The 16838-nt window shown below is 37.7% G+C and overlaps 1 protein-coding gene across 2 annotated transcripts in view; it reads right to left on the minus strand.

Moving 5' to 3' along the window:
* LOC109054197 (single-stranded DNA-binding protein 3-like) overlaps positions 1 to 16024 on the minus strand; it is a 63620-nt gene extending 47596 nt beyond the window's left edge. Inside the window, exons 1-4 of one of the 2 annotated variants that reach the window (XM_042777919.1) lie at positions 15767 to 16024; positions 6730 to 6802; positions 4713 to 4774; positions 999 to 1083 (exon numbers count right to left, since the gene is read on the minus strand). In XM_042777919.1, coding sequence (XP_042633853.1) covers positions 999 to 1083; positions 4713 to 4774; positions 6730 to 6802; positions 15767 to 15822 — 276 coding nt within the window. In that variant the 5' untranslated portion in view covers positions 15823 to 16024. The remainder of the gene's footprint in view (positions 1 to 998; positions 1084 to 4712; positions 4775 to 6729; positions 6803 to 15766) is intronic. The other variant, XM_042777912.1, reaches the window with a different exon arrangement.
* Positions 16025 to 16838: the final 814 nt, after the last annotated feature.

The following is a 16838-nucleotide window of genomic DNA, read 5'->3' on the forward strand; positions in this document are numbered from 1 at the left end:
CCAAATCTGTTCCAAAGAAGAAACAAACTCATCCACATCTTGGATGGGTTGAGGTGAGTAAATTTTCCATTTTGTTGAACTGTTCCTTTAACTGAAATGACCAACAGATCTTTCAATGGATAATGTACAAAAAAAAAAACGTTCTCAGTGAATTTTGAACAAAATATTGTGTAAAATAAGTATTCATTTGCATAATTAAATTGTTTTCATGCGTACTATCCATATTATCTAGGCTACAATTCGCATCTTACAGATAAATTCCTTTAATTTATTTTTGAGACCACTCTTGTCTCTCTTTTTTTAGACTAAGACAATCATAACTTGCATTAAAAATTGCATTGCAACACTGAGTCAACAACCCTTATGTGACCTTCATTTTAACAAAGTATGTGTAAACAGACGTCTACAGTCAACCTGTTCTGAGCCATCCGTCTATCCTTCCCACGGGCATCCCGGCAACAACAACTGACATTTCATTATGCCTTTCACCATTACTGAAATATTACATCTGTGAATGCACAGCATTCAGCATGTTAATCAGATTACATGTCTGTCTGTGCAAATTAAAGAAGCACCGCAAATCTGTGTTCGCGAGACGCCACGCAGCTGCTTTATGAAAGCCACTGCCTTGAAAAATAAACGGAAATAAACATCCCATACTCGTCTTTCTAATGCACACAATTACATACCGTGAGCATTTTTCAAAAGGACAACCAGGAAGAAACATGATCTGGAACAAAACACTCATGTACACACATAATGCATCTAACACACACTAATTCATGTGAAAACCCTCTATTCAGCTCACTTAACCTTATGGAGTGCTTGTATCCTGTGACACTTTGGTAAGCAAATCTATATAGTGTCATTCACTAAACCCCATCACATCAATAAACTTGGACAACAGATTGAGGGTAAGCCCCGCCCACAACACACAGCACCGTTGAACAAGAACTTGAGGCTCAGCGAAAAGAGTGTCAGGTCTGCATGTTACTCACATAGTCATGGAAGGCCTTGGCCTCACTGGAGTGCTCGCAGGTCTCACGGCGGTCTGGAGCAGCACAGTACAAATCCCAGAATACACTGCAACAGGAAACAGGAGAGAATGTGTCCATTAAATACAAATATATAAAGTCAAACCTTTTGGAACACACATACTACAAGCATCCTGCCACACACAAAACATCTACAAGCAGTCAATAAATTGCTTTGACTTTATCTGAGCATGATAATTCGTTATGAAAGTTAAATCACAGCAAAGCCAGCATGGTAAAAATGAAGTCCAGTCACACTCTTTCGCTTCCACCTGCTTGGCACAAACAGCAGGTTACAGATCAATTAAGCCAGGGATTTCCTCAATTAAGAGTCTTTGGGTCCTGCAGGGCTGTTTGGAAGGGGAACAAGGTTTGCGTCCAAATGGTATTTTAATTACTGAATCACTGAAGCTAAGTACCTGTTTAACTGGCCCAAATTAGATCGCTCCAGGTCTTCAGATATCGATTTAATGGATAACCTATAAAATCTCCAGGAAAAAAAAACCCCAGTGGCGAGAAGGCTAAAGACTAACCACCGCCACCCGACACGCGCCTGCTCTTGCTCTCACCAAGAATGGATATATTTATATCAGACAAACTATTTGGTGATATTATAGACCTGAATTGGGAAACCTGTTTATATGACTGCTTTCGTGCCAGTGCAGGAAACTATTTGTGTTTTTTCCTGCAAACATTTACCAGGATAAAGAACATTCCTGAGCACTTGTACAGCAAGTGAAAGAGTTACACAGGAAAAGGAGAGAAAGAGAGGATAAAAATGAGGTACCCTTTGTATGTGGGGGAAGGGAACATTAATGGGAAGAGGAAACTAGAAACAGACATGGAAAGACAGAGGGGAAAAATGGAGGGAGAGAAAGAGGGGGATAGGAAGTGAGAGAGAAACTTCTAAAACTCCAGATAAATGGCTAGATAATGAAATGTAACCACAGACTTACGCAATTTAGGGTGATTTATAAAATGGCAAAATGGCAAACTTCTAAATGTTCTATTGTACAGGATAATTGCAGATTACGATTTAGCCACTGTTTATATCAAAAAATGAAATCAACTAAAATGTCCAAAATCTTGAATGCCTTATACTGTCTACATGAGATTCCAAAGTACTTTGTGATTTTACAGTAGCAACAATAACTGCACAAATTAATGTATGCTGTACATTATGCTAAATCTATACATTAAAAACAGTTTACAAAGTTTCTATAAAAAAATGAATTATATGCATATGTGCACTTTCACTTTATGAAGTATTTGAACGTGGCTCACTTGCTGGTAAAAGACGGTTCTGCAAAATGTAAATGTTTATTTGACTCTAAATTTCTACAATTTACAGCTTAAACCCTTTTAGCATTCATTTGGGAAAAATAGCCCAATCTCCCCACTGCTTTTAAAAGCTGATGCATTCTTTTACACAGCAACCTGGTCACATGAAACGATATGCATATGATCTTCTTGGAAGTATTTCATATAAAAGTACAAAAATAATCTTTTCTACCTTTAAAATATCTTTACTGTCACTTTTCATCAATGTATATCTTTATACATTGCATCTTTACTGAATAAAAGTAATAATTTCTTAAAAAAAAAAAAAGATTAATTAACCCCAATTTTTTTAATGGTACTGTAATTTTATATAGGGAAAAGGGTCCTTCTCAAACCAAATAAATAGTGTAGTAATGATTTACGGTTGACTCATACACATGGTCTAACCTCAAAACACCACCTGCAAGTTTGCCCGAATTACGCCAAGGCATTTCCTTGTGAGTCAAACAACGTAATTACAATGAGTCGGGCTTTACGCGTGCCTCTGATGCTAATTAGAGGGAACTACATTCTCATGTTAATAGATTCTCTTAAACACTAAGCTCTTCTCTGGGGGCAATTAAGCCAATCCTAATGGTGAAGACAATACGAGACAAAAGCAGGGGTAATACAGCCACATCCATACGTATATAGACCTTACAGCTCTTTCGCATGTTTATTATTAGGAGTACAGTAGTATGTTATTTGCATTTGAGAAACAAGATAATCCTGACCCTCAGGCAGCCGCTGACCTCAGGTACTTGAACATCCACACGCTTATGGCAAATAACGAAATCATGACAAATAGGAACTCCTCGCCAAATGAACTTAAGCAATATTAGAAAAGCAATTACAGGGGAGTCGTGAGCTTGGCACATTCTTGAAGCTTCGTGTCACCACAAAGAGTTACAAGGTGCTAACACACAGGAGGAGAGGTTTAACGACTCAAGTTCTTTCCTCAAATCTGCACTCATCCCCTTTATCCTGTACGACTACTGCCGACCGGTGAGCTGTCTTGACCCCCTAGCCTCCCGCTGGCCCTCAGTTTGTCATTGGTCCCCCATCAATGGAGAAGAATATAACCGAATTGGGCCAGCAGGGGATTCGGACACTTGCCACAAAGAGAAATGGTATGCAAAGAGTTAATCTGTGTTTGGGATCTTTAACAGGAACAAAGGACAGCAGCAGAGACAAAGGTTGATGAAAGGGGTTTAGAGGAGGGATGGGCCATGTCTTTGCCCCACCATCTGGGCCTTTTGTCTGAAGGAGTGGGGTGGGAGAGCCAGGCCCGGGCAGACGTGCCCTCCGTAAAGGCTGCCTGACCCAATAATACACCCCTGCCAGAGGTCAATCCACAGCAGGTTAAACATACTGTTTGACGGCTGGTGTCGCAGCCAAACTTAAGTCTGGATTAGTATAAATCAATACAGTGAAAGGGAATACAAACAATCTTGAAGATGGTCTGTAACAGATATACTAGCTTTTTATGGTGGAGTCGCTTTTGTGTTAACAGTGAGGATATTTTCAGTTTAACTATCATTTACAGTATTGGTTAACCAGGTCAGGGTTCAACATAAATTTTTTTCTGTCTGATTTTTTTTCTATTCGCTCAGTTGGGCCAGTAACCCAGATTTGAACTTGCCCTGTCCAACACAAAAAAAAAAATGCATTATTTTACAATAATTTAAAAAAAATCTTATTTAGTTTTATAATTTGAAGGCACATAAAAGCATTTTTTTCTTTGCATCTGCTATTTTTTATTGCAATAGCAGGTGTAAATACAGTTCTTGCAATTATGCAGGAATCTCCAAGGCAGCAATAAGTTCAAAAGCACTTTTCTGGACATTAACTTATATTGAAAAAAATCTGATTTGTAATTTGCAACAGACTCTTAATGTAAAGATACGTCAACAAGCTAGATAACTGTACCTAGCTGAGAAGTTTACAAAGTTGACAAGCAGAATCCTTATTGTTGAGCCCTGCAGGTCCAATGCGATACAGTGACAAGCAATTAATCTTATCCTAAATTTTTGCTTAAACCAGCCATAACGAGCGGCGCATGACAAGACATTTGAGGTTTGCTCAAACTATCTCTGTATAACAGTAAGACTGATATGCTTGCCTTAGTAAGAACTACTAAAAATGTGCAGATGAGCTGTAAATTCTGTAACTTCACGCAACATTTGAGCTTTCAGCAAGGACTGAAAAATAACTTGCACTGTGCCTAGATTAGACAAGATGTCAGAGCACCAATAAAAAAAAATTTGTCCATTTTGAAATACACACTTATTAGTATTAGCTTGCACACCGATAGTTAGACAGTATGTTTAAAATATAAATAAAACACATGAGACTTACCACCACCATGAATGGAGGAATCCAGGAGGCTCCCCTAGCGTAATGTTCTTCTCCCATCGGATCTACAGCAAGCAGTGAGAGGGAAGAAAGGGGTTTTGAGACTGTAGATAATGTAACATTTTCCTGTCAGACGTTGTGCAGTCTGCTCTCTGACCCAATCCAGAGCCCATATATCATCCTGCTTTCTTCACCAAACAACAGACTTATTTTCCTCACATCCTTCTACAACACTGGAGCTTAAAATGTTACAGACAGAGAGGAGAAAGTCCTTCTGGGAAGCCCCTACGTTAAAGTTACAATTTCAATGTGAAATGCATTGAAGTGAATTGATCTGAATAATAACAGAATAATGGTCAATGTATTTGCCATGGACGTACTGTCACCCTCATGACATTTTCAACCATTTCAAAACTTTCTCTCTTCTATAGAAAACAAAAGAAGATATTTTGAGAAACATTCTTGTTTTTTTTTTCCATATAGTGAAAGTTAATAGGGTCCAATGTTGTTTTGGGCCCCACTGACTTACATTATATGGACAAAACCAGTTGAAACATTCTTCAAAATACCTTCTTTTGTGTTTTGCAGAAGTCAGGATCCACAATGCAAACAGTTCATGGTGCAAAGATTCCACCATGATTGTTTAAGTAAGACACACCTGACTTGAAAAGCCAGGGCTCAAAGAAAATCCAGAGATTTCAAACTGGTAGTTACAATGTTGGTGCCTATCACATGCCCTCATTTACTACTGCAACATGATTTGAAAGTAGCGCATATTCTTGGCGGCATTTCTCAGCTTCATCCTGGTCAATCTACCACTGTTGAGACCTACAGCTCATGACCCTCAAAATTAATCATGGCTTCTGTTTTTCCTACACTTCATTCAGGCCTTGGGGCTCACTTTCACTCCCCATCCTTTCTACTTGTGTGGAAATGACCAGGGCGACTCTCATTAAGGCCATAATCTCAGTGTATTTAAGAAACATTCTCCTTTGTAATTGGTGAGTAGAGGGACCTGAACTGACCGTGGAAAGTGTGAGGAAAGAATTAGCCTATTATAACAATTATATCTGGATGATTAAACAGGAAAATGTAGTGAGAAAAAAGAAAATCTAAGAGGATAGAGAGGACACGTTTGTTCACTGCAGCTGAAAGTGGATTACCGAAGCAGGTCTGAAGGTTATGAACACATTATCAGTCAATTTCACCTCGTCGGCCTGCCAAATGGCAAGATAAACATCTGACCAACTTGTGGTGCTTTTGAGAAGTGCTGCAGAAAGTCAGGAAAACAATGCCGCAACGCAGCAGAGATGCCGCCAAGCCAACAGGGAGGAAAAACACCCTGGGGTAACAGAGCAATGGACAGAAATGACTGCTCACAAACAAACAGCAACTAAAAATTCCTGCTGTTAAAAGGCGTATCATAAACAGCTATTACCTAAAAATTAATGCCGGGTAATTAATAATTATGCACATGGTTGGTGCACTCATACTGGTGCACAGATTCTGAGACAGTAGAAATATGGGGAAAAGCAAACGGTTCAGTATAGTTAAGATCAACTATACATCAATACATTGATGCAGAGTCTCAATGTTTTCATTAAAGTGAATACATTAAAGTAAGATATTTCCTGACACAAACAACAAAATTAAATGGATCCTAATGTTCTCATTTAAATGTGGAGCAAGAAAAATCCAGAAAATGTTACTGTGGCAGTACAGCGCAGCCGCACAACATCCTGCCCCATTCAAATGAAACAAGTGGATTCAATTAGGATTTTATAGCATTGCAGAAAAGAACACGCTTGATAGGAAACATGCTTTTGTAAGTGATACCATATCACCACAATTATGTATTTTTATAACTAGAAATTTATATTTATATTACTTGTTTATAAAAAAGGCAGCTTGATGGATGACAATTTACAAGTGTTTTCTAACTAAAATCTGTAGAATCTAGTCAAAGAATCTAAAGTGTGTGTGTGCGTGTGTGTGTGTTTGTGTAAAACCAAAGTCTTACCTCGGAAAGGAAGGTCTGTGCTGATTTCTGGGCCCCAACATGCAACAAGTACTCGTACACGTATAAAGCTAACCTAGAAGAGAACAAGAGAGAAACAGACGTTATATTCAGGGCATGATGTTGACATTGACGAGTAGGAAATCCCAGACTATACTATAAGTGAGCCAAAATAATAGCTCCAAGATAATAAGAACATTTTTAATATAAACAATAAACTTTCATATATTTCATTCAACAAAAAAAAAATTGTGTGCCAAGTAGTTTTATGTGTATCTGATTGTGAATATTGCATCATTCTCTTTATAACAAACTGACATCAAACTTTATGAAAATCAGCTGCAAGTTCCATGTGCAGATCGCTATATCTTGCTGCCTATGTATAGCATAGGTTTTCATGCAGTCTTAGAAGGTAGCTGCTTATGTAGGCAGTTTGCAAGGTTTTAGAACAGAGATACAGACTTTTAGTCCCTAATTGTTTATGGTCACTCTAGTTTGGATATTATTCAAAAAGTTTCAGAAAGAAAATCAGTGACTTTTAATCAACAACAATAGGGATTGTGGATTGCACAAGTATACATGCACATACAAAACACCCATCGACCGCAGTGGCCGCATGTCCGATCTGCCTGTTTGTTCCGTGAAAAGAACTGAAAAATCATCCAAAGCATGCATAGCTGGAGTTGTCGCGGCAATCTGACGGCACCATTGCGGTTCTTGTGTTTTTGTCATTTTCTGTATCCATTATGTCTGTTGTTTAGCCGCTTGGGCTAGCAATTACCCAGCTCCCAGTGTACCGCGAGCTGAAACAGTACCATCCCTCTGCTCCTATCCTTTCCTTTTCCCTTCCATCAGCCATGAGAGAAAATAGCACTGCAAAGCTCTCCTGGCAAAATTACATTCAGAGACCGGCACAATTTGGTAGAAACACAGCTTTAGCCTGGCTGCGGCACATTTGGGCAAAAACATTAATTTCCACCATGGGTAAGGCAATGCATACACAAGACTGGCTATTCCATATGGACGTGCGTTGATGTCCAAATCCAATGTTTCAACAGAGAGATAACAGGTTTGGTCATTTTATGTCAAATTAAACACTGATTACACAGGAAAGATGACTTATAATAGTTCACTCAAAAATGAAAATTCTGCCATAATTTTTTCACTCAAGTTCCAGTGATATTTTACAAAATTTGATTGGAATACTGTTTTTTTGTTCATACAATGTAGGTCAGTAGGGTCCAGTGTTGTTTTGGATCCCACTGACTTGTGTGAATAAAAACAGCGGAAACATTCTTCAAAATATCTACTTTTATGTTCCATAGAAGACTATCCCTTTAAGTTTTTTTTGGCTTTTTTCCACTTTTATGAATAGATACAGTGAGAGAAAAAAAAAAAAATGAAAAACAAAACATTTTGATCAACAATATAACAACATCACCACAACAAATCATTTTGGTAGGAGCATGTGTGCTAACCATTACTATTTAAGAATATACAAACCATTGGCAATCTTGTAATCTATGTAATGCAGGGTTTTTACTGTTTTCTAAAACTATCAAAAACATTTTAAAAGAAATAAAGCTGAAATTAAATTTCAAAAATATATATATTCGATGGAAAACTTAAACTAAAATTAGAAATGTTGCATTGGCAACTAACTGAAAAAAAGTTTAAGTTGAAACACATAACTTAAAACAATTAAAAACCAAAAACTTGTCTAAAACTGATATAAAATTAATCAAACCTAAATAGTAATGTTTCAAAAAATGACAAAAACACATCATAAAATAATTACATTTCATAAAACTGAAAATATAAACATTTCAAATTGTAATAAAAACTATAATAGTATACATAAATAATACTAAGATAGCACTGTTCTGATGGAGCCTTCTCTCCAACGCACATCCAGTGGGCAGAAGCATGTATTTTTGTGGGAGCAGGAAGCTTTCCCAGGCATCAGCGAGGTGGTGAATGAATCAGTGGAAGGAGGCGCCCAGGGTGGCAGGCTCATAAATAGCAGAGGAGAGCTCCCTCTGATCAGCCAGTCAATGACTGTGATAAAGCTGTATATGAAAGACAGGGAGGAGATCCAGTGCTCCATCACTGCACAAACACTGACGCGCTGGTGCAGGAGAGTGACCAGAATGACAATGCCTCCCACCAAGACACAGTGATAGAGGGGGAGTCAACGACAACCATAAAACTGTGGAAGAGAGGTTCAAACAAAGTCCAGTTAAAGGTCCTACTGCAACAAAGGATCTACAGAATTAACATGTCAGCAATAAACTTAAGCTACATATTTGATTTACCTGTTAGCCATGACAAACAGAAGCAGGGGTGGGCAATATGGCAAAAATATCACATCATGATTTTTTTCAGACTTCCAATCTTATCACAGTTCTTTTTTATGTTGGTTTTAAAGGGCTAATTCACCAAAAAATAAAAAAATTGTGATTGTTTACGCACCCTCCTGTCAACCTTTCAATGTTTAGATGTAAATAACAGCCTAAATAAAATCTTTTCTGCATCTAAAGCTATCACATCTTTTCACAAGACTTGCATTAAGCTGCTTGATTCATATGCATTCGCTTTACGACACCTTTATTTGTTTCGTTTTTTGAAATCCTTGCATAATTATTTATTTAGCAAAAGCCATTTCAGTGAATATCACTGTACATTTCAAAGCCTTGCATTTGAACTGCACCCATGACACTCATTCAGGCTTTTTAAAAGAGCTTAGTCAGGAAAAATGCCATATTTAATTTTACATGAATGAAAATGAGGCTGTTAGCGTATAGTCCATTCAGATGTATAGTGTGTTCAATAGTCACAACCTCACAATCTTTTTTCCACCAGAAAAACCTATTTGCAATATAAACAAGTTACACACTAGTATGAGCAACACATTGCGTCTGTCTCTCACAGCCATTTTCATTTGTATAAAATTAAACATATTAAACAGAATTCTATCCTTAGAAGTGCATTTTATCAAAATTTTACATATAATAGGTCTCAATTGAACTTAAAGTGCAAGAAAGCAGACTGTCCACTGAAAACACAGTACCTCCTCATATTTAGCAGGTCTCACAAAATTTTAAAATCCCTGGTAGTCCTTCGGCAAGGCACTCTTCAAATTTTGGTAGCCCGAAATAAATTTAACTAGCCCAAATAAAATAAAATAAAAATATATAAAAAAAAATAAAAATAACAAAAAAAACTAAATAAAAAAAAAAAAAACAAAAAAAAAAAAAAAACAATAATAAAAAAAAAAATAAAAATAAAAACAACAATAATAATAATAATAATAATAATAATAATAATATATATATATATATATATATATATATATATATATATATATATATATATATATATATATATATATATATAGATAGATAGATAGATAGATAGATAGATAGATAGATAGATAGATAGATAGATAGATAGATAGAAAATTGTATAAAGAGTCTAGATGTCATTCAAAGACATTTTTAAAACACAAATCAATCAAGGAAGTTTCAATTATTAATTATTGGATTGTTGGATTTCAAACCCGTAGGGGATGAGGCTTCAAAAGTAACTTAAGTAGCTGTTACTGAAATCTTATTAACAACTAGTTACTGCCCAATACTGGTTCTGAAGAAGTAAAAACCACAGTTACATGTCTCTGACCGACTTACTCATGATGACCAATTTAGTCAATTCAACTGTTCACTTAGCAATTTGCTAGTCATTTAGCTCACTACCTGTCTTACCATAAACAAGGGTTTAGGAAAGCCAAAGGGGTTCGACCTCTGGGCTTGAAGTAATCATCTAGCAGCTGCCATTTGCTTAAATATGAGGGAAGCACGAGAAGATCTGGATCACACTGTGGATTCCCAGGAGTGGGCTTATAAAAATTTCATGGCAGGGAGGCCCATGTGATCTGGGCGGAGGGGTTTACTGTGTGCTTTGGTACAGGGTACCAGCACCTGGCCCTGATGCATTATTGAACAACGTTCATTCAATTGCACCTTCAAGGAGCACCTTGTGTAGTTGTCAGAAACATTGAGTGCGGGAGCCTTTGGATTCCTTTGAATTCCAAAAGGTCCTGTTTGGAAGCCCAAACACTTAGAGACATCACAGAGGGATGGGAACATGGAACTACAGCTGATGGGACGAGACCATGAGGTGTGGCAAGAAGAAGTGGCTGCAAGACCAGACAATATAAGCAATGATGGGATAAAATTTTGGATACTGACTTTCACGGAAAATTTTTTTTATAATGCTGCTTTAGGCAATGTCCACACGAAGCCAGAGCTTTCCCTATCCAATTTTCTTTCTTTTTTTCTCGTCTCAACAAAAATCTGCATCCACACGATACCACAAAACGATGTAGTATACATGCCAGGCCAGCATGTGGCGCTGTAATTCTGCCACAGAGATACACTAAAAACGGAGTAGACTTGGACTATGCACATAAACCTTGCGCGCGGTATACAAACGAACGTGGAACAATACATTTATAAATCTGTGTTAATGTTAGTTAATAAAAAGACAATCGTTCAGTGCTTGTTTTTGTTGCGGTTACATGACGTGACAAGGGGCAAGACGTGGGCTTATGATGTCATCGTTTCAGAAAATATACAGATTCGCTGTCCAGCCAAAACGGACCCACTCTGGGACCCAGTATCAAAAAATGTGAGTTTCACACTCCCAAAACGCCGGATCCATGTGGGCTAAACGCCTATACGATGCTAAATTGTATGCGTATACAGCGAAACGTGTCTCCGTGTGGACGGGGCTTTAGTCCATGGGTTTGATGGAGTCTGAGTCATGGGTTGACTGAGGTGGAACCCTCTGGAAAGAGGTTCTGACCACCCGGAACACAAATTTGGAGCAATTGGAGACATTTTCCCCCGGAAAGCGATTAGGCTAGTTTTGAGTACCAATTGGGCTGCATTTTTTTAAGTAGACCTGGCAACCCTAGCTGCATACAAGTTTCACTGTTGCCTTTCCATCTATGGTATGTTTTCACTGGTACATGATCAACTAAGTAAAAATATTACATTTAAATACTAAATCAGTTAGAAAAGAAAAGCCTACCTTTGCTCATTTAGCAACATAATTTAAGATATTGTTCATGCTTATAGCACAAACAGTGTTAGAAAGGCTATAAGCTAAATGTGAAACGTTCAACCAATAGTAATAGTGATACTTGCCCTATCAGGTACTGCTAAAAACAGCTATACGTTCTATTTTATTTTGAAACACACCATTCAAATCCATCTGTCTTTATATGCCAGGCTCTCTCATATTCAAATGACTGAGAGAAGGTGTTAATGTGTGCAAACCTGATCAGCAAAATCTAAATGGTGCGCTCTCTCCAGAGAAGCACAGGACATATAAAGAGCTATATTGTGGAGATGGGGAGGGGGTGTTGGAGACCTTGTCGCCGGTTGGGGCCTCTGCAGCCTGCGGCATGCCGTCTTAAAGCTCAGCCTCCTTGTTCAAAAGCCCCGAAAAGAGGACTGCTGGAGGGAATGCTCAGGGGGACGACTCACAAATCCCTCAGCCCCTTCCCCCTCAGTTTTTTGCAGATCTACAATCTCCCTGTGGGAGAAAGCTCTGCCAATCAGAGGCGTTCAGAAGAGCTAAGTCCAGTGGTGTTGGAGTAGTTGCATAGTTGGGTTTGTTTTGAGGTGAGAGAGGTAAAAAGAGCCGATGTTACCGTACTGCTGGAACATAAGGTTTTACTGCAAAATAACCTCACCATGACTCCTTGTACCACTGTGGGGAGTCTTGTGCGCACTGGAAACATTAAACACAGGTCAGATTGCTTGGCCTACAATATAAAGCCAGGTGCGAAACACTATTTTCATAGCACTTTTCCCCTTACTTTCAGAGAAGCAAAAGGGCCATTAAAAGAATAGTTCAACAAAAACTGACAGCAAAAAGTGACAGTAAAGACATGTATAATTTTACAAAAGATTTCTATTTCAAATAAATTCTGTTCTTGTGAATTTTCTAATTATCAAATAAGGAGAAAACATGTAACATGGTTTCCACAAAAATAACAGGCAGCACAACTTGATAACGTTGATAATAATCAATGGAATAACAGTATGTATTTTTACTGTATTATGCATTTGTGTTTTTACTGTATTTTTTGATCAACCAAATGTTGAGCATAAGACACTTTTTTTTTAATATGATGCAGCTAAAAAGAACATTATTTTGTGTATTTGGTTTAATGAAATGTGTTTATGCAGTTTAAGGTTAAAAACACACATTATTTTCCACATACTGTACATTATTGTTTCTCCTCTATGCCTCTATACAAGGCTCATCGCTCTGAAAAGCGAGGTGTGCTGTGATTGGCCAGCTATCCAGCGCATTGTGATTGGCCGAATGCCTCAAGCGTGTGACGGAAAAGTTACGCCTCTTAACATATTGTGATGCCTTGTCTGGCCAGAGCGACGAGACATAAACATAAAACCCATTATAAACATGATTTCTAGTCCTGTCTTCTTTTGGAAGGCAAAAACAAAGTAGTTTCGCTTTCTCAATGAAACAGCGTCACACACCGTGGCCTTGAGTGAGCAGAGGCCGGAGGCCTAGAGTGAGTCTTTATTCACCAAGAGCTTGTAACACTCCAAAGTGAAAGGAAAATTTGAAATCGCATCATTTGACCCCTTTAGAAAAATCTATCTTACCAACCACAAAGTCTGAATGTTTTGAACGAAAGATTCAAACATTTAACATAACATAAAAATCTAAATATAATAACCCTGGACTATATATGGACTAGTTTCATGGTGCATTTACAAACTTTTTGAAGTTTGACACACTAGTCACTATGCCACTGTATGACAAAACATTTTGGAATTGGAATTATTCCAAATGTTTCATTGTGTGTTCCATGTAATGAGCAACATAACAGTTTGAAATGACATTAGGGTAAATAAGTATGTTTTGGATGAAACCTCCCTTTAGAAGGGTTTGCTCAGGGATGTGACATTTTTCATTAGACATGAACCAAGGCGAGGACAAATCAGATGACAGTTCATGACAGCTCCAAAGGAAAATCTCTAAAATGTATCGCCAGAGATAAACAGGTCCCCACGTTCTGCTCTCATCACAACACAGCCCACACGGAGTCCTCACATCAAAGAAATCTGCCAAATGTATGCCTTGAGCACACCTGACATCTCGCCCGAGGCTCTCTGATAAAACCATCTTTAAACATGAATGAATCACACATAACCGTCCTACAAAGGCACCGTTAGGAAATCATGGTATCAATTATTCACCCAGCACAGACGCACAAGACAAGGGAAAAGGGTGAAAATGACAAGTTCCTAAAAAGTTCTCTTGACAAAAAACGAAAGCGCCGCATCCTTGCATCAAAGCTGCCAAACTGAGAATCCATCTGCTCTTTTGGCCAGTGACGGTGTACATCCAATGGATCCATTTTTCATAAATCAGATTTTATAGTGCTTAAATGCCCTGCCACAAGTTGTAATTTAAAGTTTACACTAGATATAAAAACTCCTGACTACTGAGAATACAAACTGAACAACAAATTTGAGATCATCAGGAATTACGTTTGCTAAGGTGCATCGAAAAGAACATACAAAAGTCCTTGAACATTCAGTATAGCACAAATGCAAATGAGCAGTATAAAACTGTGGATGTGATTTCAGCTCATTATCTTAAACTGAGCATCTCGTTCTTTCCATTTAAGCCCCTTAAAGTGTGTTGTCCAGCTCTGATCCTCATCATTTTGAGTGGTCACTATCAGCACAACCTGAATTCAGATGTTTCAAAAGAACAACTGAAGCTGATCACAGGTGCAGCCAATCAGAAAAGGGCAACTATTAAAAAAATTATACAGATTATGAGAACAACAATGTCATAAACTAGCCGTGTGGACACTTGTCAGCTATTACTGTTTAAAAAAAAAAAAAAAAGCTTTTAGACAACCTTACAAACCAATCAAAGTTTTACCGCTGCAAGGATATGCTGTCTTTTGGTATTAGATTTAGTTGAGATATACATTTTTTAATTGAGTTCATGCATTTTTTGACCCATGACCTTTCCAGTCATTCAGATAATTGTTTTAAAAAGCATTTGACTGAGATTTCAGGAACAACTTTCTATTTACAGGCATCAAGCTTTTGAATGGATAATTTAAACAATTAAACTTATTAGTGTATGTTTTCAACAAGACCTCAACATCCTCTGACAAGTCTTACTCCATAATATCTGGTTTCTTAAACATGGCAGAGCTTAAATATCCCTATTGAAATCTCTGACTCTGTGTGGAAATCATACTTTTAATGTCACCTGATATTTCCAGGTTTTCAGTGCTTATGGAAACCTTGTTTAAATTACACTGTCCACATACTATGAATTACTTGTTTGCCTGTGCGTCTTGCAACTCCTCCTGTTTTTGCACAAAATATAAACCCAGGCTTATGTATTTAAAACAACAAATTTAATAAGTCACTAACACAAAACGTAAGAAATTCAGAATTTATAACTACTTAAAGTGGAACTAAGATCAATGCATAACAGTAACGCGCAAGTCTGGCTGTTTTAAACCAAGTAAAATCTTCAACTGTCACAAACTCACTCATCAAATCAAACTGTTTTATCTCATTAGTTTGTACATCTGCTCTAACATGATTACGTGCATCAAAGATGAGATCTTGAGATCTGTATGTTTCATGCACAAGAAGCATCTGAGCATCAACATCACGCGTTGATCCAAACCTTCCACAAACTCTCCATCTGCATCTGCATGGTACAATCCTTCATGTAACGTCTACTACCCGAATGCATGACAAAGTTGATCCAAAGCAAGCACAAGCAGCATGCATAAACAAAAACACCTCAAAAGAGCTGTGCAGCACAGCCAGATGAGCACTGCACAGAATCTGCAAAGAAACTACTTAGCAAAGTGTTAGATAGCCGTCTCGTGCAGTGCAGCGCAGGCATCAGAGAACGTGCAGGTTTTTGCTCTATATGTGACAAGCACAAATTCACTTACTTCTCTCTGGCTTGACTATCGGATGGAACGACAGCTCCTTTCCCTTTGGCGTACATGGTGGACTCTGTTTGAAGACTTTTAACCTACTCAACACCTGTCAAAGGAAGCGGCCAGGAAAACGGTCTATCTCCATAGCTACCCGCTTAGTGTTTTCCTCCCTTTTCGTACATCTCCAGCATTGGCCACAAATCAGGCACAGCTTCTGCTGGGGGAACTTGAAACAGTCTACTGGTGGATTTTTTTTTTTTCAATCGCTGTTCCAGGATTATGCTCACCCTCCCCCTGCTGCGGAGAAAAGGGGGGGCTCCTTAAAGGGGAAGGCACGCTCTATTCGTTGGATTGTTGTACTGTCTAGACTTGTGTAAATCATGTAACAAACTTAACTGAAATGTTACTAGATCTTAATATTTAGATTCTCAGTAGAATTAAAAAGTAATTGTAAAAATGATTCAGCAATAAATATATTTGTTTATAAAAAGAAGAGGCCAGACTGAGTCCCATCTATGAGTACCAACTCATGTTGGGCTTGAAACCAGTGTGCATATGATTTGTTTTTCAAAGATCTTTACTTATAATGTTTGAAGAAGCAAGGTTATGAAGATTCGTCCTTTCTTTTTTATTTTATTTTATTTATCTTCTTTTTTTAAAGACTATGCGATATCAAATCTAGCATGGTCTGTTAGCTTCATTTTTAGAAAAAATACCATTTTAAATTTGTATTTTTTAAATTCTTGTACTATACAGATTTATGTCTAGTTAAATGCTTTCTAAAATTAAAATTTCCCTCACCCCAAAACTCTCTGCAGCTGCCTTGAATGTAACAATCGTAGTTTGTGGTTGTGATGTAACTAAAGCCTGTTGGCTCTTTAAATAAAAGGGAGACAAGAGCCCTTTAAAGTCTGCATAAAATGAAAATCTAGTTTGTAAATGCAGTTTGTGAAACTTGTGTTTTTTTTAAACTCATATTGTTAAAATGTTATAACTTTCCGGTAAGCTTCTGGTGAAAACGGTGCTTCTGTCTGGTGACATGCCAGTTCACAATGGATGTCTCATTTCAAAGGCTGCACCCTAC

Source organism: Cyprinus carpio, chromosome A2 (assembly GCF_018340385.1).
Source record: "Cyprinus carpio isolate SPL01 chromosome A2, ASM1834038v1, whole genome shotgun sequence".
NCBI lineage: Eukaryota > Metazoa > Chordata > Actinopteri > Cypriniformes > Cyprinidae > Cyprinus > Cyprinus carpio.